At 35.2% G+C, this 24,863-nt stretch overlaps 1 protein-coding gene across 1 annotated transcript in view; it reads right to left on the reverse strand.

Annotated features, from left to right (window-relative positions):
- Positions 1-24,863, reverse strand: part of MAN1A1 (mannosidase alpha class 1A member 1) — a gene marked incomplete at its 5' end in the record, with an annotated part of 170,800 nt that overhangs the window by 98,878 nt on the left and 47,059 nt on the right. The window contains one exon of the mRNA XM_029943218.1: positions 16,821-16,901. Within this exon, the coding sequence (XP_029799078.1) occupies positions 16,821-16,901 (81 nt within the window). The remainder of the gene's footprint in view (positions 1-16,820; positions 16,902-24,863) is intronic.

The following is a 24,863-nucleotide window of genomic DNA, read 5'->3' on the forward strand; positions in this document are numbered from 1 at the left end:
CCTAATACCTTCTTTCAATTAGATCTTGTAGAGAAAAACAAAGTCACAGATTGTGCCCAGTGCCTCTGTGTTCCCAGATTTCTTTCTATGTTAGTAATAGTAATGTTCATTAATAAAGTAATGAACATAAACTTTATTAATGAATCTATATACTTAACAAATATAATTCTACTCTTTTGCCTTTTAAGTGGTTGATGATGGAAAATGCAGAGAGATTTCCCATTTACATATGGTTTTAGAATATGAAACACTATAATTTTGTATCACACATTAAGATGTTTTGCATATGTGTGTGTAACAAAAAAAAAGATCTCATTACGATAATTAGCCCTTGTCTTTTTAAACTGCTCTTGGTAATACAGAGAGTAAAGAGTTGGATCAGAGACCATACAAGAGTTTATGACCAATCTGTTTACTTAAGCTTTGTGTCACCTCTATTTCCACATGAACTGAGGATAATATTAACATTGAATAGATGGTGTTTTAAATAAACCACCATCTGAAATGGAAATCTATAAATTGACTATAAAGAGAGAAATTCAATTATCACTGAGTAAAGTCATTCTATTTATGAAACAGATGTCAGAAAGGGAAAGAGGTGACTTTCAAGACTCTACAGGCTGGATTCTTTTAAGAAAAAAAAAATTTATGCTGAAGAGAAGTAGAACAACTGAATCCTGAGTAAGTCTAGGGGCAAAACTTTGGTAATCATTTTTTCCCCAAGTCTACTGTAATTTTTCTTTAATATTCTTCTGACAATAAGATTATTACTAACTAGTTCACCACTGAAAATTTTATAAGTATAGAAAAAACAAAAAGGTAGAGGCAAATATTTTTTATATTTAAGAAGTTTCTTATGTAGTTATTCTGTTTTCCATAGCTAAAAGCATATTATACATGAAATTTTATGTTTTTTATTATATCAATAATTATCCATGCCATTAAATAAATGAACAAAAATAAATTCTGATGGTTGTGTAGTATACTCATTTGGGAATTTCATGATCTGTTCCATCATTCTCTTCCTGTTGGATATTTGAGATGTCTCCTAATAATGAGTACATAAAATATACCTATTAACTGCTTTAGGCATAATATGATTACATTTTGGATTATTTTCTTTGGATAGATTCCCCAATGTAGAATAACTAAAGCTAAGTAAATATCTTTATTAAGAATCTTCTTATATGCATATCCTTAATAGCTTTTCAGAGCAATTATATTAAATTACATTCCCTTCAGCAATGCCTGAGTGAATTTTTGCCCTATTCTCACCTAACTGGGTATTAACAGTTTTTAGTCTTTGCTAGTTTGATGGCAAAAGAGGAGAGGGCAGAGGAGTTGACGTGTTGGTGTTTTACTTTCAGTATTTGTAAATTATTATTCTACATCTGTCTGAACATGGAGGAAAAGCACTGAAGTGAAACTGGTGGAAAGTGCAACACCAGGCACTGGTGAAATGAGATTGGCACTACTTGGAAGTGTAAGAACTGCTCATTTATCTGCAGACGAATTAAACTCTATTATTTGGGGTGACACCTTATAATTCCACACTGTATGGACCTCCAGGAAAAACTGGTGGAATGCCAGGTCACTGGACGTAATAGTAGTTAAACATTAGGGCTCCCAGTTTTGCGTCTTGTCTTTTGACAACAGTTATTATAATTAAAGGAAAACATTCTATTAAATGCTGGCTCACTGCAAATCTTTAATGATTATGATAAGTAGATTTTTAATCATTTTTCAGTGACTTTTATGACATATGACAATAAATCTGAGTTTTCCTTACTCTCTTTGTTTAGTGAATATAATAGAAAAAGCAAATAGGCAACAGGATTCCAAATTTTTATTCATAGTCAGGAGGAATTTATTAAAGTGCTACCGACATATGGTAGATTTATGAGCCATTTCTAAATCCTTTTTGGAATTCTCTAATTATATAAAAGCATTCCAATTGTATTGGTAAACTTTCACAATTTATGTCTGTTAATAAAGCCAAAATATTTTAGTTTCATTTGAAATAAGGTACTACTTTTTTCCTTCATATTTCCTTATCAGAAAATATGACTCAAAATTGAAAATATTATTCTTTTCTAAATTACATACACTTACATCATTCACTGCTCTGAACTCCTGCCATCTTCAATATGTGCCTTACTTATAAAAAGCCGAATATGTACCTTAATCACTACAGTGTACATTTAAATGTAGATAGAGATTTTATTAACAGTTTGAACTGTATCTGATACAAAATAGAAAGAAAGATGGAAGCTAAAATCCCATAGATGTTTTAGACACATTGCAAGATTTTTACTACATGTATTCATTGGACAATGAGAAGCATTTTATTCTACTGATGAAGAAGGTAGGGGAATTAAGAATAAAAACATGGAGAAGGAAAATAAGAATTCAACTAAAGAATTATCTGAAAAGAAATTCAAGAACTTGGCCTCTGTTTTGGAAAATGACAGGAAGGCAGTGAATAAATAATTTCAAATACAACTTGAGCACAAATCTGTTATAATCTGGCAAGTGTTATGCATGTATCACACAATTTAGTTTTCATACCTCTATTATTTTTTACTGTTCAGGAAGTGAAAGATTTCACAGGTTATAGAAGATTGCTGTTAGCTCATTATATAAAGTTGAGAAGTTGAAAAGATGAGCAAACAAATAAGGAAAAATGATTGTGGTACTAATCCTGGTAGCTCTGGCTTTGGAATACTATGTGGGCAGTCCTAACACCTGTGTGAATCAGGAATCAGGTGCACAGGTTCAGTGTCTACAACACAAAGATTATGCCATTTCTCTAGTGTTGACTATGCCATACAAGAAACCCTCAAAAAACTGTCTTATTACCACCATTATCATCACCACCATCCTTCTCTTCCTCCTCTTCATCTCAAAGTTAAAAGAAAAACCTATCATAAAACTCAACTCACAAGTTCCTCTGGAATGTTTTTTTCTCAAAATCCTCAGTGGTGTCATTTTTGTCCTGGCTCCAATTTGACCTAAAGTAGACCTCATCTTCCTACCCCTCTCTCCACATTTTATCACACAATTGTCTTGTATTTTGTTCACAGCACCCACTGCTATCTGAAATTATCCTGTGAACTCATTTATCATACTGTCTCATTGCATGTACATTTCCTGAAACTGGGACTTTGTCAAATTTCCTCATTGCTGAATCCTCCAGAGACAAGAACATAGCCTGGCACACAACAGATGATCAAAATAATCACAGATGGCACATAATATTTGCTGAATAAAGGTGTGAATCATAAGTGACTAAATGTGTTCATAGTTGCATGCCTGACAAGATGATAGAGCTTTAAGGTCCTCTACAACTAAATCTTTGAGTAAATGCTAAGTTAGTATTATTCTAAGCCCAGTCATAAAGCATTAGATAGTCATAAAGATTAGATAGCAAAAGCTCAACATAAAGGCTATAGTTGTTTTCCAAAATTAGCAGTTAAATCTAAATTGAGTAGTAAGTGGACTTTCTACCTGGCCAGAGGAAGTCTGTGAGAGAAGACTAAAGAAGCCCCTATTTAATATTTACATACCATGTTAGCCATAAGAATTGAAATACAGAAGTTAACAGTGACTTATAAATTAGAACTGTGTCTATTATTGTATCAAGAACTTTAAAAAAATCTATTAAAATAAGATTAAACAAGTAAATGCATCAATCATATGGAACTTAAATATGACAATCTATTCTGTTTATCTGGTCTAACCTTAACTTTCTACCTAATGCCAAGAATAAAGCAGAACAAAAGTGCTTAGAATAATGAGCTGTGAAAAAAATTCTTGTATTCTATGCCTATACCATTAAAGCTCTTGGACTTCCTCATTTTGTAAGACCCTGGAACCAATTGCTATTTGTACCACTATAGAGAAATTGAAAAACTCAAATTAAAATAAAGATCAATTATTAAGTTAAAAACAAACATTACCTTCAAGCCTTACATTTATTTTATAATCAGTGTAAAAGAATTTTCAGTTAAGTTATAAGATGAACTGTTTGCTTCCAAACATACAGTTAATGGTAGCACATTCAGATATAGCAGATCTCTCTTAGAAACAATTTGCAATGTAGTAGAAATAGATTCACTTACTACAATGGTTAACCCTAAGGTTTGTCAACAAACTATTTTCAAAAATGTTTTAAAGAAAAAAACTTAAAAAATACATAAACTATAAACCTATATCATAAAAAAATAACATAAGAAAGCTTTATAAATGAAATCTTTAGAGGAGTTACTTTAGAATGCATCTGCCACAAACTGAAAGTTTGTGTCCTCACAAAATTCATTTAAGTCCTAATATCCAATGTGATGGTATTTAGAAGTAGGGACTTAGGAGATGATTATATCTTAGGATAGAGTCCCCATGAATGGAATTAGTGACCTTCTACAAGAGACTCCCAAAAGCTCCTTCACCCTTTCTGCCATGTGAGGACACATGAGCTTCTGTGAACCTTAAAATTGGTTCTCACAAGACAGTAAATCTTCCAGGACCTTAACCTTGGACTTCTGAGCCTCCAGAACTTGGAGACATAAATGTTTGTTGTTTGTAAGCCATCTGTCTATGATATTCTGTTGTAGCAGTCCAAATGGACTAGGATAATACCTAAATCCCAAACCATAAATTTTTGCCAAAGTGAATTTTTGTAAATAAAATAGTTTCGTATACTAGGTAAGATGTAATTTTTAAAGAAAACCTAAAGCAAATTCACATCACCACAGTCAAATTTACTGTATATATCATAGGTAAAATTTCATCTATTTGTAGCTTAAAAGAAACAGTTCTGCATAGGTGTAAAGATGCATTAAATCCAACTAATTAGCTAATATGTGTTGTTTACATATCTATTCCCAACTCTAATCATCTGTACTAACTTTCTAAGGCTCTAGAGTCATAAATGTTTGTCCAACAATGTTATATTTAAATTTCATACTGTGTGAATACTTCCCTCTTTTTTGTTTAAACAGTGACCTTTGTTCAGTACATATTTTCATACACATTTATGAATAGAATGTAAACAGTGTTTATCAAATTTAAAAATAAGTTCACTGATGCTTGGCAGTTTTTTTTAGAAGATGGATTTTTACATTGTACTTTTTCAGTCAAAATGTATTGCATAGACAGCCATGAAGATAGACTCTGACAAATCCCTCCTTAACCACTTGGTCTTGTGATGTTATCCTGGATCATGACATCACTCAAAAGCCCTTCATTTTTAAAATCCCTTATTCATCCATCCCACTATATAGCCTTTACCTCCAGACCTTTTAGTCACCTGTAAATTACTGCTACTCCTGTTCTACTTTAACTAAACTTTGGGCAATTTAACCAGTCCATTTTCTAACCATCACTCACCTGCTTTTTTCTTTTTTTTTCATACTGTCTTACACTCATTTTGGACAGTGTAGTCTGTAATTTCAATAAAATTTTTACAACAGCTCAAAACACATGCATTTGTCTCTTTCACTTCTGCCTAGTAAAACCCAACTAAATCTAACCACATAACTTCTCCTCCTTGTATATGAGTTACTGAGCAATAAAGACCTGAGAAAGTGGGAAGACATATGCCACCATGAATTCACAGTCACCAACCTGGACATTGTCCACTCTACCATGTTTCTCTAGTCAACCGTCTTGAGAATAACAGTTCTATATTATATACACTCAACATATGTCCTCTCTCCAGGTCTAGGTAGATGTCCTTGTCGTCTACTTCTTTGTATAGTTAACAGGGGCCATCAGATGGTAATTATCTCACATCTCCATCACCAAATTTGCAGAGTCACTAACATGTTTTGCCTCCACTCTCAGTCTGCAATGGAGGAAGGACTTCTTCCCTAAGGTCATCTGTCCTCTAATTCCTATATTCCTCCACCTTCTTAAAGACTGTCTCCTCTTAAGTGAAAGATAATTTCAATTCTGTGCTATTAGTTTATCAAAAGTATTCTCTAAAGTCACTGATGACTGCTGTATTGCTATGTAACAAAGATACTTTTCAGTCCTTGTAACAATTTGCCCTAGCAGCAGCCTTTGACATAGCTGAATATTTCCACATTTTTTTTTTCAAAACACTATTTTGTCTTGGCTAATCACATTCTACTGGTTGTCCTCCTACTTCTGGGCCCACCACATCTCAGTCTCCTTCTCTAGTCCCTTCTCACTAATGCTTAAATGTTAAGGCCTCCTTTTCTCAATCTATTATATGCTCTGGGCAAGCCCATTCCCTTCTATTCCTTAATTGGTCATTTAGTTGTCCATGACTCACACTTTCAGGCTATAGCCTACTACATCTATCTCGTATGTCTGAGATCCCTAATGTCTAGCTGTTACTTGGTATCTTGTAGCCAGAATGCCTGAGTTTGAAGCCCAGCTCTGCCACTTCCCATGCCTTTGAGCAAGTTACTTAACAATTTGTGCTCTGTTTTTCCTTCATAAAATGAGGATAAAAGCAATACCTATTCTTATTTTATAGGATTGTTATGAAATCTAAATGAGTAATGTTTGTCAATAGAAGACTGTCTTTCCCTTGTTTATTGTTTCTGTAGCACCAAGTGTAGTGCCTCAAAGCAGGTATTCCAGACACATCTGCTGACTGAGTACATAAATGAACTTACCAGATGGCAAATGAGCACAATTCTGAGGAATTTTCTACTAGCCCTATTAGATTTTAAATTCCTTGCTACAGCTACCTCTTGGATCCCTTCTGAAGGACACCACAATTTCAAAGAAAAGAATACAAAGGATATCCTGGAAAAATACAACTTCTGTTTAAACACACACACACCCATGCATGTGCACATGTGTACACACACACAACCTGGTATTATAAATCCAGGTTGATATGATCCAGGCAGTAAAAATGATTTGGAATACTTGTTTTAGCAGACATTGTGAATTATGAAATGATTCAACATAAATATAATTATATTACCTTATCTCTTTTATTAGACTTTTGCAAAACCAGAAATGACTGGCCTAGGGAACACGTAAATCAAAGAGAAAGTGGTTGAAGGAGAAGCACCAGGTCCTCAGTGTCTGGTCAACACAACAGGATGCTGCCAAAAAGCAACGATTAACTTTCACAGCAGACAATAATAACAACAGTGGTGACAGATATTCCTTTTTGATAGGGTAGTTTATGTCTGTCTGTCAACTTTACTTTTAAAATTTGGAAAGTTAGGGGAGAGGTCTACAACAGAAGAAACTTCTTGGAGAAGCACATGTTTGTAGCCCAATGTTACAGGGGTAGCCTTTTACTGAAGATGCACAATACTCCCCTTAGTACCTCGATGCCACGGGCGGGGGGAGTTTCTTCCTAGCAGTACAAATGGATTCCAGTTTTGGGATCCTTGGAAAAGTTCCTCTCTTCTCACAAATTCTTATCTTCTACTACTCCTGGTGGTCGGGAAGGCTATACATTTTAACCCAACTCAGTGGCCACTGTGGCAGTCATTAACACTGTTCACTAAATTTTCCTCCTGGGGATACAGTGGTACTATGCATCCCCTCCCCTAACCTTTTAAGTTACAGTGGCCATGTGACTTTCTCTGGCCAATGAGATGTGGGCTGAAACAACAGGTGTCTTTCCAATAGATGCACTACAAGCTAGCGTATGTTTTCTAGGTTCTCTTTTGCCACCTCCACCCTCCAACTTCCTGACTCCCATCTTGACAAATGGAAATGAGTTGGATGGCAGCTGCTCTATCTATCAGTCTGGGCTCTGGAGGGCGAATGATGAGAAGCAGAGTCATGGACACAGCATACAGCATGGGCAAAACACACAGGATGTACAGAGCATACTGTCTTAAATCACTAAGACTTTGAGGTTGTCACTACATCATTGCTAGATCTACATTCACTGATGTGAGTCTGTAGTTTTCTTACTGTGTGCAAGGTACTGTGCTAAATGAAAAGTGATAAAGGTTTCATTAAGATATTAGTTAGGGGTGCCTGGCTGGCTCAGCTGGTTGGGCATGTGACTCGATCTTAGGTTCGTGAGTTTGAGCCTTTCATTGGGGATAGAGTTTACTTAAAAAAATATGTTAATTTTCTGACTTTCCCTTTCCTTTGGGCATCAATCTTTCTTGTTTGGTTTACAATCACAGAGAAATCAGACCAGAAATTTCTGCCATTCATACATTAATATGAATAAGTTTTAGAGCTGGAATTATTAGCAAACTATAGAACTGCTTTCATGAATTGGAGAGAGAAAGTTCTTACTGATAAAACTTCTGTGCTTTTGAAAACAATTATAAATACAGGATAGATTTTTTTACAGAGAGAAACACATATAGCAAACTTGAGGTAAGGAGTAGATATGATATCGGCAACTCACCCTAGTACAAAAAAATGTAGTCACTTCATTTAACTAAAATGCATATTATTTATAATCAATTCCATATTTGACAATAAACCACTTAAAAAAATAAAATAAAACACCAAAGTAAAAAAAAATAAAGTTCTAATCATAATAAAACAGTCAATGAGAGATTATTTTAACTCATTATCATGGAAATTTAATTAACAAATGAGCAGAATTACTGTACTCTAGTATCACTTTGAAACTTAAGTGAAAATAGCTGTTCAGTATATCATATTCCTTCTTTTATAAAAATTTCAATAATAAATGCTAAATAGTAAATTTAATACCTCAAGTATATGTAAAGATCAACCTAAATAAGAAATCATAGGGTCAAACACACCAGTAAAAAATAACATAAGGAGACAATCAATAGCATTTATGTAATATGATTAAAATTGTTCTTTTTCAGAAAGGTAGCATTAGTATATCATTAAATAGCTAAGAAAGCTTTAGCTGGATAGTTTTCTCAAGCTAAAGCAAATATACATTGTACGATTCTTTTCCCATCTACTTTTTATAATTTCTTCTTATGTTTACAGTCTCACAAAATGTTCTAATGTCTATTCTGTTTAAAAGGTCTACCATAAATGACCAACAATGTTTAGTAATTAAATTTTGATGTAGTCTCTAGCTCACTGGTTTTCAAAACTTTCTCTTTCACAGAACCAGCATTTACAGAATAGACTAAAAAAAAAGTAAGATGTTCTGCCAGCGTTAGTGGGAGGGGCTGAGGTGGGGAGTGGGGTACACCTCTGGGGGCTTACACAGGGGATTAAAGATGGTGCACATTTTCAGTCACCTTACTATATTCTTTCTGTCTCCACACATTGCCTCCATTTCCAGGCCATTTGCTTATCAATGCACAGATTTTGCTTTAAAAGTTAGAAGACTTTTGTTGGGGTTTAAGAAAAATAAAGGTTACAGAAGGCCTACTGGGGAAAGGGGCGCTGAGGGAGTTAGAGGACCAGCACGTGCAGAGAACGCAGGGAAGGAGCCCCTGCCTCCTCCCTGTAGGAGTGGAAGCGGCACCAGCAGTGCAGTCAGGGAGGGCCTCACTGAAGGGTCCTATCTAGATTGGGGGAGGTGGGAGAGCCATTCTGAGATGCGCTTAGAGTATTTTAGAAGGAAAAAAAATGCATATTGTAGTTAGAGAGTAAGGTGTGTGAGAGGCACAATGAACAGAACTCAAAAAGGTGAGCTGAGGCCAGATTATAAATGTTCTGTAGGCCAAATCAAAAAGATTCAACTTACAAAGCCACATGCGCCAATGGAGGTTTGCAGGAAGAGCCGTGTGGCACGCCTGCATCCTTATATCGTGTGAAAGTGCAGAACTGACGGAAGGGTTAAGACGCTGGAAATACGGTCGCGTCAAGTGGATATCCCTAGGTCTGTTTTCTGCCTTATTACCTACCGTTGCAAAAACAAAACTAACAAACCAAAACACAAACCTTTCTTTTTACAAGTCTGTTCAAGTGTCACCATTTTGGTTTAGGAGAGTTACATTTCTTCGCCAGAAGATAAAATCCATAGGGCAGGGATTTGAGGTGCTTTGATTCTCAGGTATGTTTCAAGGCAAGGAAGAGTGTGCAGTGCATGGTAGGAATGCAACCAACATCCCTGAAGAGATACACGACTTCTCTCAGGTAGTGACTCCCTGCTGTATCTGCATCGCCATCCAATCCCACACCACTTCAGCGTGCTGCTCGGCCCAAACATAGACCCACGAGAGCTTTCCTGCTGACAGCCTAACTCGTCTACAATCCAACACCTTCCTGTTTGCCTCCCTAACTCATACTCCTCTAACATGGGTCTTCCTGTTACCGAGTTCTTCCCCAGACTTTTTCTCAGTAAGAACATTGAAGAAAAGGAGAGGGTACCCTGGGTGGCTCAGTCGGTTAAGCGTCCGACTTCAGCTCAGGTCATGATCTTGCGGTTTCTGAGTTCGAGCCCTGCATCGGGTCTCTGTGCTGACAGCTCAGAGTCTGGAGCCTCCTTCAGATTCTGTGTCTGCCTCTCTCTCTGCCCCTCCCCTGCTTACACTCTGTCTCTCTCAAAAATAAACATTAAAAAAATTTTTTAAAGGAGGGAGAAAAAACTTTGGAAATCCAACCCTTTTCTCCTCTTATAATGTACTTAATGTTTTTATCTTTACTATTTCCCGTTCTTTTTTTCTAATTAATATTGACTTAGTTAACCATATAATAGTTTTTTCAAAATACAGATATTTAAAATGATGTATTTTGCTAAGAACAACCTCAGTTACTTTCCACGGAAATTAAAGGGATGCTTATACTTTAGTTGTTGGTTGAGTAGTTTATCTTAATATTATAGATTCATTCCCTGATCCAGTTATTTAAGAGATTATTTTAAAAATTTCATGCAGTTTCACCATTTTAGATGTGTGTATCACTTATGTCCAATGCTATATAGTTTTTTAAAGTTTTACTTATTTTGAGAGAGAAAGAGAATCAGCAGAGGAGGGAGAGGTTAGAGAGGGAGGCAGAGAATCCAAAGCAGGCTCTGTGCTGTCAGCAGGGGACTTGAACCCTCGAATCATGAGATCTTGACCTGAGCCGAAGTTGGACGCTTAACCAACTGAGCCACCCGACTCAATGTTATATTTTGACTGTGGCATTATACATATATTTTACTAAAAAATTTTATGGTCTGTAATGTACAATAAATATTCATCAAGAATTTGATTACCTAATTTTTCTATTTCATTATGCCATTGTTTCAAGCTCCTTTTTAACTGCACTGCTCACATCTGTTATTTATTAATTGCATAGGCTTAATATATTTTGATCTTAGAGTATTATGATCATGTTCTTTTCAATCCTTTGTGTGTCCGTGTTTTTGCAGTTATACTCTCTATTGATATCTCTGCTTTCTGGATTCAAATTAACTTTATTAGAGACCATAATTAAACTACTGTCCAGAGAGGAAGATAAATCTAAACCCAATTTTTACAATTTAGGCAGAATTTGGGGAGATGGCTATTAACGTATTTCTGGTTGATTTCTTTTTCCTGTTTACAACAGATAGTTTTACATTTTATGAAAAATTTAGTATGTATAAGGTGACATGTGGGTTATTTTATGTTATCCAATTTCTAATAGAAGCAAAACCAAATTACTATTAATTCTCCCCTCTTCTTTGCTCTGGCTGCTAGGAAACCCAAAGACAAATTTCTGCCCAAAGCCTAGTTGGTTGGCTGGATAGGCTCTTTGTAGTGGTACCTGTGACTTTAATATTCTCTGACTTTATTAGTCAGAGAAAGAAAATACCATATGATTTCACTCATGCGTAGAATTTAGGAAACAAAACAAGCAAAGGGAAAGAAAAATGAGAGAGAGAGAGAGAGAGAGAGAGAGAGACTTAATTATAGAGAACAATGTGACAGCAGAGGGGATGTGGGGGATGGGTGAAGTTAGTGACGGGGATTAAGGAGTGCACTTGTCCTGATGAGCACTGGGTGCTGTATGGAAGTGCTGAATCACTACACTCTACACCTGAAACTAATATAACACTGTGTGTTAACTAACTGGCATTGAAATGAAAACTTAAAAAAACATATTCTGGCTTTATTCTCGGTTTTATGTGTGTATTATGCATATTTCCTGTAAGTCACTTTAATTTCTTTGCAGAATAAGGCAGGAGATGGATGGATGGTCTGGAAGATGACTTTATTCTCATGGATTATGGCAGATATTGAGTTTGAAAGGGAACCCCATCAATACATCCTCAGTTTCTAAGGGATTTCTAAACATTTTTATAATTAATAATCACAAAAAAAACTCTATAAAATCGATGGCTAGAACCCTAATACCCCAAATGTCTGAATCCTATTATGAGAAAACAGTAAATCTTTCTACCACTAAACTCATGTTCTCAATCTTATTTCTCTTTTCTCCACTACAAAATCCTACCAGCTTCCTATATGTTTTCCCCTTGACATTCCTAAACTTAGTGGCATTAGCTACTTCTCTTTTCTGGAAGTCCTTTAGCAATCTTTTGTAGTAATGTATGGAGTAGTGGATTTCTTTTGGTGAATTTGGGGGAAAACACTTCTGCCTTCTTTGAAATGAAAGGATATCTTGGCAGAGTAAACTGATTTAATATAAGAATCTGTTATGCGTGTTTCCCCTGTGTTAGATCAGATGTCTTTGTCACTGACATGTCTTTATTCACTGACAGCTAGTTCTTCAATGGTTTAGCATCCAGGAGTTGGTTTCTTGTTTTTCTAGTTCACATACATAAGATATAATAGTCAAATGTTTCCTCTGATCTTTGTAGTTCTAAATGTCTTTCTTAATTTACAGAATAAAGTAGTTTCGCAAATCAGGAAAAGGTTTTTCAAGCATTTCATTAAATTTATCAGTTTCTATATGGTTTGTCTAGTTCCTTTGACATCCTTACTCATCATAGTGACGTTTTGTCTTTTTTTTGGGTGGGGCGGGTCCTTCTAAACATCTACTCTTTTCACTCTTCTAATAGGGCCTCAATTTCCTCTTCAGGAATTATCTTTACTCAGTCTTCAAGGGATACAGAATTCAAACCCTATGGAAGCTTTCTTCTGTCATATCCTCTCTTTCATTCCCCAAGACACCTAAGGGGCCACATGTAAACAAAACTGCCAATTGATGGCTTTCTCCTGGGCCTCTGTTTCTTAACAAAGGTAGAAAAAATAGGGCATGTTTATTCATTATAAGATGTCCCAGAGTGATTATCAAGCCACAGAGATTCTCTGTGGCAACTTGAGACTTACTTCCAACTTGTTTTCAGCCCTCACTATGAGTCTGTGGCATTACTATATCCTGTTAAATTCTCTTTCTGCTCAAGAAAGCCATTGGTTGCTCATGTAAAACAAATAATATGTGATATATTTATATATGTTACTTCCCTCAGTATCATCTTCTCTTGAAATGTCTTCTTTTGCATTTGCCAAGTTTCATATCATTTTTGCTTAGGTTACACTTACTCTGCAGTGAGGTTTCTTAAAATTTGTTCTGGGAAACAGTATTTGTAACTCAGTTAGCAAATGTTACACTAAGAAAAAAGGAGAGAGGTTATAGTTAAGTATGGAAAACACAAGGATAAATAAAATTCAATTAGTTTCTTTTTCTGTACATTGTGAATTTCTAAGACAGAATATAAGATGTAGCTTTTTCTGAACTTATTTTTAGTGTGTATACAGATACAGATTTCTCCTGACATATCTAAAAAAGAAACTTGTGTTCTGTAGAATACATTTTGGGTAATGATATTCTAGATGCTGCTATTTACCATCTCCAATGAGGACTTTAATTTCCCTTGAGCTTATAATAGAGAAATACTATCGCTGTTACTTATATTTAATACTGATCATTACAATTTAGTATTCATCTTACCTCTAGTCTGTCTGTAATTTTTGTGATTATTTGCATTTCTTATATAGACTGAAAATCTTATAGCTTGACTGTGTTTTCTTAAAATTTTAAATGTTTATTTATTTATGAGAAAGAGAGAAAGCAAGTGGGTGAGCAGCAGAGAAAGAGGGAGACACAGAATCCCAAGCAGGCTCCAGGCTCTGAGCTGTCAGCACTATGAACTATGAGATCATGAACTATGAGATCATGACCTGAGCTGAAGTCCACCACTTAACCGACTGAGCCACACAGGTGTCCCATGACTTGACTGTTTTTGAGACATTATAAAATACTTTAAATAAGTTAGGGTGTTTTAAAAGTTTTTTAATATGTCCCTGTAATCAAAATATTTATCAACAGGTATGTCATATTCTCATTGTAATTTTGGTAGGGTTTAGAATTCCATTGGCATTCTTGATCACTATTTAGTGTATCTAACTGTAATTTTCCAGAACCATGTAACACAAACCAGTGGTATTTCCTCTTCTGTTTTGTACTATAAATTGAAGAATCTTCCGTTTATATCAATGTGGAGCTATATACTTCAGATGGTGATTTATAAGATGCTCTTGAAATACTCCTAAGCCTTAGCAACAAAATGGGAATGTTACATTATTGTGACTTAGAAGCCCCTCTATGAGATGATTTAGAAAGATGGATTTTCCTAAACAAGATAAGTATCTTGATTTCCATAAAAATATACAGTATAGAACTTTATCAACAATCTGAAACCATTTAATTCATAATTTGGCCATGTTGATGTTCTTTCTATTAATGAATGCTCAATTTTTTTTTATTTTGACAAATAGCTCAAGCACAGACTTGAAGTAAAGTAATTTTTCTCGACCACATTCCTGATAGCCTACTCCCTGAGTGCTTGGGTTAAATTTCTTTCTCTTGACCACATTCCTGATGGACAACTCCCCTGAGTGCATTGGTCAAATGAAATTGTCAGTGATAAGGCAAATGATAGGAAAAAAAAAAGCAGATGATGTTAAAACAGTCTAGTATTTATTACTTCTCACCCAGCAATCCCCCTTTAGAGAATAAATATTTATCAGCTGATTATAGCTACATTATCCAAAATACAGGAATACCAGAAACAACCCAACTATCCATAATTTAGGGACTGGTTATGCAAAAACTATGCTGAGAAGATGAACCCTTATGTACTGAAAGTACAGTCTATAGAGACAGAGAAGTATGTAGGAAAGAAAATACCTTAAGTAATTTTTATAAAATTAAAATATAGACCATGAGGATATAATGAAAACAATGTTTGGCATGGGGATAAGGACAAAGCAAATATACTAAAAGAATACTTATTGTCAGTGAAGGTGTTCTTTGTAGTCTTTGGTTTACTAAAGTTATCTAACTATGGAATAAAAAAGTACCTTTACAAGGTCTGAGGCAAACGATTTTAGCTAGAGGCAAAATATCTGTCGGTATTATAGTTACATAAAGTATATAAATATAGGTCTATAATAAGCCCACACACGTGAAACACATATGTATATAAACTTATGACACTGTTATAGGTGAAAAAAAATCCCAATTAAACATGATGCAAATTTAAAAGAAATGTTACTTGTTTCTCTTTGTATGCTTGATTATCCTATTTGAGCCCAGATATATAAGGATGAATTTGTTCCAAATTGTCTCACCTCCACATAAATAATGAAGAAAGTTAAAACCAAGTTCATTCTAAGTGTGTCATGTCAAAAACAATGAGAATACCAGGCATTGGACATTCAAAGACAAATATTCTAAAAGCAGAAACTTGCTAACTAAAATAACATCAATTTTCAGTATGTCTTTTTAAAAATATGGATTCTCTGGCTTAACGCTTAGAACATCCTAAACTAAACGGAACACACGAAGTCATGTGGGACTGGAGAAAAGGAAGAGGCATGATGTGCCAGAAAGTCTCTTTACCCTGGCTGAGAAGACGACAGAATCCATAATGAAGAAAAGAATTTAACACTTAAACAGGACAGATATAGGGGAATACAGGAGCTATTTATATACGTTAAAAAATACCTATGGTTGAATAAAATCTAAAGACAGAGAGAACGTTAAGACTGCACAGGCTGTTTTGTTATGGCTAGGGAAGTACCCGAGAGACAGGAACAAAGTAAAGCAGCTTTTCTCATTAAACATTTACTGCTCTGCTTAAATCTGTTTGAAGGAGCATAGAAATACATGAAATACTACACTAGGTAAGATCCACACTGCTCCTAGCCAGAATGCTGAGACTCACACAAATCTGATTGACACGCAACTGAAATATCTGACTGTTTTGCCTTGACGTCAGCTTTTAATACTGTCAACATTAAAGGTGAAGTCCGTTCCAACAAATGAGTGGAAACTTAAGATATTCATAAAGTTGTCCAAAACCTTTCACTAAAATAGCATCCATGCTCTATATAAGCATGATACAAAAATCCTTTCTTAATCTTTGAATAAAAGGCAGCTAAATTAACAATTCCTGCCTTCCTCCAAGTAGATAATTAATTGAGCTTTGCTCTAGGAAGAGCTCCAAAGCACTTTACACAGGGACACGCTGGCCTCCAGGGCTTCTCACTGCAGGGCTGAGTATCTCACTCACCCTCTCAGTGTCTTCAACGATGTAATTTTTATATCTTACCTGTCAAAATTTCTCCCACCTTCAAAAAGGTTTTTTTTTTTTTTTATCGAGCTAATGTTATGCAAACATTAAAATAATTTTTAAGGAAAAAAAATCATTCACAGACTTGCACTAAACCTCTTTAATCGGTTGACAGGCGTATCTGATTTATAGTTGTAACCATACCACACCTAACAGAATGCAGCCAGGCTATCTGAGAGGCATTGCTTAAAATGTCCTTACATCTTGTACCCAAATTTCCCAGGGTGCTGGTTTAATTAGCATATATTATATGAAAATTCAGCGTATGCTCGAGGCCCATCAAAATATGAAAATAGGTCCATAAAAGGCACACTGTACTCCCCAAAATGTGGTTTTTACAGTCTCACCTCACCTCTTCTCCAGAAAGATAGTAGGCTGAGAGTAGCCCTCCGGCAAAGCGTATATTTACTTCAAAAACAGAAACTTCAGCATTCTGTGGAGACAAAATAAAGGAGGTTCATACATTGATGACAGCACGCAACTGAGAAAAATACCATCGCGGTAAAATGTGCTCAATATTTAACTTTTACTCAATCTTATGCCTGTCCAGGCAATTTATATACAAGAGAAAAAAGTCCTGTCTTCTAACAATGTCAAAATATATGTAAATAAAAATAGTTTTGATTCTTAAAATAACAATTACAAAATATTTATAAAAATTATTTCCTCCCTCTGTTCAACAATAGATATAGTATGCAGCTGATACTCTCTATCTGTGCAGATGCTACAGGGCCAGGACATTTTATTTTTCTGTTCTGTTGTGTTCTTTTATTTTATTCATCTGCCTGCTTTTTCTTTCTGAAAGGCCATTCAGACTCTTTGTACTCTGGCTGGTGGTTGAACATTATTCTAACATTCTTCTCCCACAGCTAGACTGAGAATAGAATTTGACGTTGGAAGGACCTGGGTTCCAGGGGCTTGTTCCCAAATCCCTGGCTGTGGCCTAGGATCATCACATCTTCCTGAGAAGAAATTTCACCTGCATAAAGGAGCTTGCTTTTATCATCCACAATGTGCCAGATCCTGTGCTCATCTCTTTATATGAACTATGTCCTTTATTCCTCACACCAACCCTGTGAAATAATTACTAGTCTTACATCCATTTTACAAATGGAGAGACTGAATTGGATAGTGGTTACTGTGACATTTTTAAGGTTGGACAACAAATAAGTGGTTGAATCAGAATTTGACTGGAGTACTCTGATTCCTGGCCCATGGCTCTGCACTATCCTGACTCCTCTTATCACCTCCCATGATAATGCACCAAGTCCTTTTATTAATGGTCATATCACTGTGGCATGTAAAATTGCCACCAATTCTTGTATTATTTTACAAGACTTGGCGATTAAATAGACCTGTCCTACATGCTGTTACTAGAAAATTCAACACAGCTAACCTACAATAGATGCAAGATTCTCTTCAATCTTTGGTTATCTTCCTTTCATGTTCATTGGCCTACTCAGTAGTTGTTCCCTTTTGCATAATGTCAAACCACTCACTGATAATCATAGGGGCTAACAGCAAACTATATTATATGGAGTCAATGTCTTGAAGATGAGCTTAGTTAAAATCATCCAAGATATTATTTCCTTTAACAAATATTTATCAAGCAACTACTATGTGCCACGCATTATCATAGACCCTAGGGTCATGGTAATGAAGACTGACAAGGTCCTCAAACTCATGGAATCTACAATATAGTGGAAGGAAACAATTCCAGAAGAGAAAAATACACATAGATTTTCATTTAATTCCTGCATGCTTTCACTAAAAAGTTATAAGGATCTACCAATGAAAGCTAGGCAACTGCTTATGGTTAAAGATTTCTAAAAAAATTTCCTGCAAAGGATGAAAACAACTTAGGAGAATTACTGAACGAGTTAGGCAAAAGCAGAATAATATAAGATTCTTTGGTGAGCTCATTTAACAGTATTTCATAATTTGCAACATGCACCTGAAATAATTTGATTCTATAAAGGTGCAATTTATCATTGAATTGCATCATTCTGAATGAGCACTGTACACATATCGGTAAAAGCTTTTATATTCCACAAAACTACTAATAAGGAAAAAGGAAGGGAATTCATTAATTTACTTTGGTTCACACAGCTGTATTTCTTATGGCCAGAGGTAACTATGTATTATAGTAAAATCTAATGAACTGAAACTCTTGCATTTTTACTTGTGTTTTTCAGTTTTTAAAGCCTCAGAACAGTCCTACGCATTTCTGCCTACTAAAATCTGTTAAAGTGATTTTTATATTCTTACTTTGGTTATGGGTTCATTAAATATGCATTCTCTTCCTCCTGTAAAAATTTTGGTTATCAGTACTTTTATATAGACATGATAAAAATCTTGTGCAAGGCACAAGATTGAGCCATGTCAAATATCATCAGAAATATATCTTCAGCTAGACATCAGTCACCTATTGGGTACAGTTGTTCAACCAGATACTGATCCAGCAATATATTCTAGAACCTAAATCCTGTTTATCTTGCTCTATAAAATATTGAGCAATGACCTTGCAAAGTACCATGCTCAAAGTCAGTTGCTTTGCCTTTTCAATTTCATGGCTCTAACAGTCTAGTGAGCCTGTCCAAGAAGCAAGTCTGGCTTGTTAGTGAACCCAGCAGCTTTCCAGTGATTGCTGTGTCCTTCTCTTTAAAAGCCTTGTTCAGGAATGTCACATCACCATTAGGAGTACTCAAGAGTCATCATATTTTCTCCCTTCGGAAAACTGGAATGACATTAGAATTCCCAACATATTATTTTTTCTACTTCTTTTTTATCAAAGTTAAATCCAAATTATTTAGAAACCTTAACCTGAGACCTCTTTCGACATTCTGGACTGTATTATGCTATTATGTCAGAAGACTGAGATTTGGACGCTTTTGCTCACGCTTTACGGATCCTTAGGTGAAAAGGAGGAAGAAAATAAAAATTCTCCCACGATAGCAAATTGGTTTTCTATACTGGAAACAGAAGACCATAAAAACACTACCTTAGAGTCAGGAAGACCTGGGATTAAAGGCTAAGTGTGAGATTCCAGGCAAGTCACTTTCTATCTGAGTCTCTGTTTTCTCATTTATAAAAGGGGACAACGCCTTCCTTACAAGGCGCTAGGAGCCTGTGACTGTAAAGCACTGTGTATGGTGCCTGGCATAACGCACTCAGCGGAGAGCTGCCGCCATTACCCACTGTACAGTAATTCAGCCTAGATAAACTAAGGCCTGTCTTAGTTTATTTCCTCAGTGGTTAGCAGAAAATCAGAAACTCCAGAATCCTAATATTCTCAATTCTAGAATGCAAACTGATACATCTTCTCTGACCCTCATGGGAATCTAATTTCTCAATGTCTAAAAAATCCTCTTTTGGAATATAGTCTTTTGATCAGACTTCCTTTTGGGTTTGATATACTTTATATATGATATCTTGATCTTCAAAAGAGAATTTCTACACTCAGGGTTTTAGGCTATCTTTATTAATTTCTGATTATGATTTCCATGAAAATAATCTCATTAAATTTAAATGAATATATTCATCCTGTCAATATCCATGCAGTATCTTTTAAGATGTTCTAAAACTTTTCCAGTGACTTACTCTAATGACAGAGAGGGATCAGGGGGAGGGAGAAGACAGTACATGAAGGAGGGGAGCCCTAAAGAGCCTGTAACACTAAAATCCTGTGTGTTTTTTTTTTCTAGCAGTATGAATTTTGTAGTCTCCTTAATCTGTGTTTGTTTTAAAATAAAATTACCTTCCTTAAATCTTTAGATAAGGTTATGCTGCAGGGATATACTCCATGTATTCTATGGCTTCTAGCGCACGGTCATACGTGGTTGCCAGGTTGGGAAGTGGACCCAGTCTTCTGGCTAAATCACATGGGTATTAGTTAATATCGCAAATGATAAACAAGTGGAAGTGGAAATTTTTGGTTGAAAGTCTAACCATGAACAACTGTGGATTGGAGAAATGGCTCCTTCATTCTGAATTTCCTCCCCTAACCACATTCATATATAAATTTAATAAAATATATGGTATAACTAAGGTCACACCAAGAATCAAGAAGAGGTAAGTATAACAAATTAAGAAAAAATTAGGCCGCAGTAGTAATCTCTTACACTGAGTGTCTTAAACTTATAATTTCTATAAATTAATCCCTTAATATTCCTGTCCTCTAGTTCCCTATACACATATGTGAATTATGAGGTAAGCTGATAAAAACTGCTAAGATGGATAAAAGAGTTTAATTCAATAAACCATTTTGTACATCTCCCTCTTCTAATCCTTAATATTATGCTCCATCTTTCTACTGACTTCCTTCAAGTCAACAGATTTGATTTGATTTGATTTATGAGCACAAAGAACCTAATTGTATCTGGGCAAGAGGAAAAGTGAACATTTCAAAACCCTTATTTCAAAATGAATGCCTGAGAGATTAACTTTCTCCCACTAGACAGAAGAGCATTTTAAACAACTCAGAAAAATTTACTAGGTATTAATCAGGCATTTTTATAGGCAACTTATTCACCAAAATTTTCTGTAAAATTATAGATTTTAATAGATCTTAGTAAGTGAAATAATGGACTTGACCATTAGAATATCAAATATAGTTTATAGCAAAGATGTAGCCATTGTTTCCTTTTGATTGAGAAACTATTGAGGCACAAGCTTCCCCTGAAGGACAAATATATTATTTCTTTGCACAAGACCTATCATAATTATTTGGAATCAAACTTATACAGGTTAAAGGAATTCTTAATTCTTATGATTCCACATGTCATGACAGATCTGATCGCTTGCATTAAATTTAAAAAGACTTCTTGGGAAGAAGACTTTTATTTTCAAAAGTATTTTAGTTAATATTCTGAGTATTTGGTCCCAATTCTTAGACTCCTTTTTTTAAGGGTAATTCTCTGAGACCTCAAATCAAAGACTACTTCTTTGCTAGCTATTCCTCCAAGCTCCCCACCAGCTTTATACTCAATGAACTGTGAGAACCATTAATAACCATTAATAACTGCCCTACTACATACAATCCAATGCAGCAACTGTGTTTAATAATAACTGCTCCACTCCTAACATCTATGATAACTATCAAAGGCTTTGATTAAAGAGTGGTAACTGCCTATACACCTTGCCTAGGTTTAAGCTTAGCAGACACCTCTGTTTATAAATAGTATTTCGAAGCATGTTTTGTATTATTATTTTGAGGATTAAAAATACCAAACTCCTTTTAACAGATAATGTAACATATGTCCAAGCAGCTTTTAGTTTCGTGTTTAAGTAACATGATAAATCGCTTAAGAGGAAGTTCTTTAGGTCACAAAGACATACCATCTTCGGGGCCCCCAAAGGTTAAACGTCCAACTTTGGCTCAGGTTGTGATCTCACGGTTAGTGGGTTCAAGCCCCATGTCAGGCTCTGTGCTGAATGCCTGCTCAGAGCCTAAAGGCTGCTTCAGATTCTGTGCCTCCTTCTCTTTCTGACCCTCCCCACTCATGCTCTGTCTCACTCTGTCTCTCAAAAAATAATTAAATGTAAAAATAAATAAATAAATAAATAAAATAGAAGACAGACCATCTTCTCTATGTGAATAGGTTGGTTTGCTATGCAGACCCAGAAGGACCCTCAACTAATAGTCCAATCTATCACTAATTACTGACAGAGAGAACAGCTCAGTATCCTTTTAAAGCCAAAACCCAAATCATCACCCTTGGCAGGCACTGATTACCATTCAGATAAAAAATATTGAATAACTCCACTCAACAGGATAATTAACTTATTTGCACTCACAGGGACTTAATCCTGTTTTAAAACAGACTAAGGCAAATACTACAGCAGAAGTCACTTCTTTCATCGTCTATGGCATAGAACTCTGGATCTATGTCAAGTACGCATTCAGGCATATGAGAAGATCTAAAATTGCTTTGTGAGTCTGATTTATTTATGTCCCTTCTACAGGGAACCTTATAGCTTATTTTCTTGAAAAGTAGGGTAAAAGAACAGTCTGGATTATTAAACTGTTGATGGAGATATAAACTGGTGCAGCCACTGTGGAAAAAAGTATGGAAGTTCCTCCAAAATTTAAAAGTAAAATACCATATGACCCAGTAATTCCACTTTGAGTATTTAATGAAAGAAAATGAAAACACTAATTCAAAAAGATATATGCATGCCCATGCACGCACACATAAATATTACTTAGCCATGAAAAAGGATAAGCCATTTGAGACAGCATAGATGGACCTAAAGGGATTTATGCCAAGTGAAATAAGTCAGAGTAATACTGTAAAACTTTACAAATACTATATATGATGTAATTTATACATGGAATCTAAAAGACAAAACAAATGAACAAACAAAATTAGAAACAGATTCATAAATACAGAGAACAAACTGGTGGCTGCCAGAGATGAGGCAGTGGGGGAAACAGGCAGAGGGGATTAAGAAGTGCACACTACCAGTTATAAAATAAATCACAGGACTTAAAAGTACAGCATAGGGAACTCAGTCAATAATAATATTGTAATAACATTGTATGGTGACAGAGGGTAACTAAACTACATTTAATGTCGTAAGCATTGCATAATGTAGAGAATTGTGAAATCGGTATATTGCACACTTGAAACTTAAATTAACATTGCATGTCAACACTGTACTTTAATTTAAAAAAAAGGAAAAAGATTAAGTTAGCCTGTTATCTTAAACATACAGTATTCATTACAATCAAAAGTACAATCCATGCAAATCAAGACTACAATGAGATACCACTTCACATCTGTTGCTAATGGCTACTATAAGAAGCAAAATCAACATAACAGTGTTGGTGAGAATGTGGAGAAACTGGAACACCGGCACACTGTTGGTGGGAAGGTAAAATGATGCACTCGCTGTAGAAAGCAGCAAGGTGGTTCCTCTAAAACTTAAAAATAGAATTGCCATAAAATCCAGCAATCCCACATCTGAGTGTATAGAAAAAATAATTGTAAGAAGGATCTCAAAGAGACCTTTGTATATCTGTGTTCCTAGAAAGATTCACAATAGCTAAGACATGGAAGTAGCCCCAACTGTTCAATGATGGATGAACAGATAAGCAAAATACGGAATATACATATAATGAAATATTATTCAACCTTAAAAAGGAAGGAAATTTTGACATCCACTGTAATATGAATGAACATTGAAGACATTATGGTAAATGAAATAAGACAGTTGCAAAAAGACAAATATGAATCCACTTTACAGGAGGTATGGCAGTAGTCATAGTCATAGAGACAGAAAGTATAATGGTGGTTGTCAGGGGCTGGAGGGATAAAGGTTGGGAAGTTATTGTTTAATGGGAATTGACTGTCAGTTTTTCAAGATTAAAAGAACTGGATACGGATGGTGCTGATGGTTGTACAGAATTATGATACCATTAATATTATAGTACTTAACACTACTGAATCGTACCCTTAAAAATGACTATGATGGTACCATTTTATGATGTGTATTTTGCCGCAATCAAAAAAATTAAAGAAAAAATAAAGTACAATTCATGTCCTTGCCAAAGACCACTGTCTCAGAGTGTTTATCCTTTGTCATCCTCAAAGCTCACCGTCTTATAGGAATATCACCTCACCTCAATGAAGAAAAATGATTTTTAATAGTTAATATAACTTTGGCATTTACTAAAGTTTTATATAAAATTAATTTCCGGAGAAATTTTCTACATATTCTATAAAATTAATACTGAAGACAGCTTTCAATATTTCTTCTGCAAAGATCTAGGTAACCAATACTTCTCTGAGGTGACAGGAAAGAACAGGAAGCACTCAGGACTGAATTCAGAAATGCCTAAATATGAAACTCTTGGTCATTTGTTCTTATGTTAAAGATTTCCCAGTAGCAGGAGCCATTGCAAATCCATTCCTGAAGTAGGCTAGATAAAAACAAGTAAATCAACTTCACTTGAACTTCAGATCATTTCTAACTATTTCAAAATATGACACAGTACAGTTACCCTTGCACCCTGTCATCTTGTCCTGTAGCTGAGTCTAGCATAGTCTGTTGAGAAGTAGGACAAGATAACTTCTCATTCATTTAATTTGAATTTATTGAATACCTATGGAACAATGCACTCTAATGTGTGCTGTGATAGGAAGATTACATGCCTAATCTGGGAGGATTCGAATTCTCTGCCTGCCTATATATATTTCTCAACTCTCTGTACTTCCTCTCCAATAAAAACAGGGTTCCTGAGTTAGGCAGATCTTGTTCACCCATAGCTTTTACTTGTTGCATGATTTGGGGCAGATTAGTTAATCACCTCTTCATCTATAAAAAAGGGATAATACCACTTACCCTGTATAGTTGTCACAAACACTAAACAAGATAACCTATGGGAAAAAAA

Source organism: Suricata suricatta, chromosome 7, assembly GCF_006229205.1.
Source record: "Suricata suricatta isolate VVHF042 chromosome 7, meerkat_22Aug2017_6uvM2_HiC, whole genome shotgun sequence".
Classification (NCBI taxonomy): Eukaryota; Metazoa; Chordata; class Mammalia; order Carnivora; family Herpestidae; genus Suricata; species Suricata suricatta.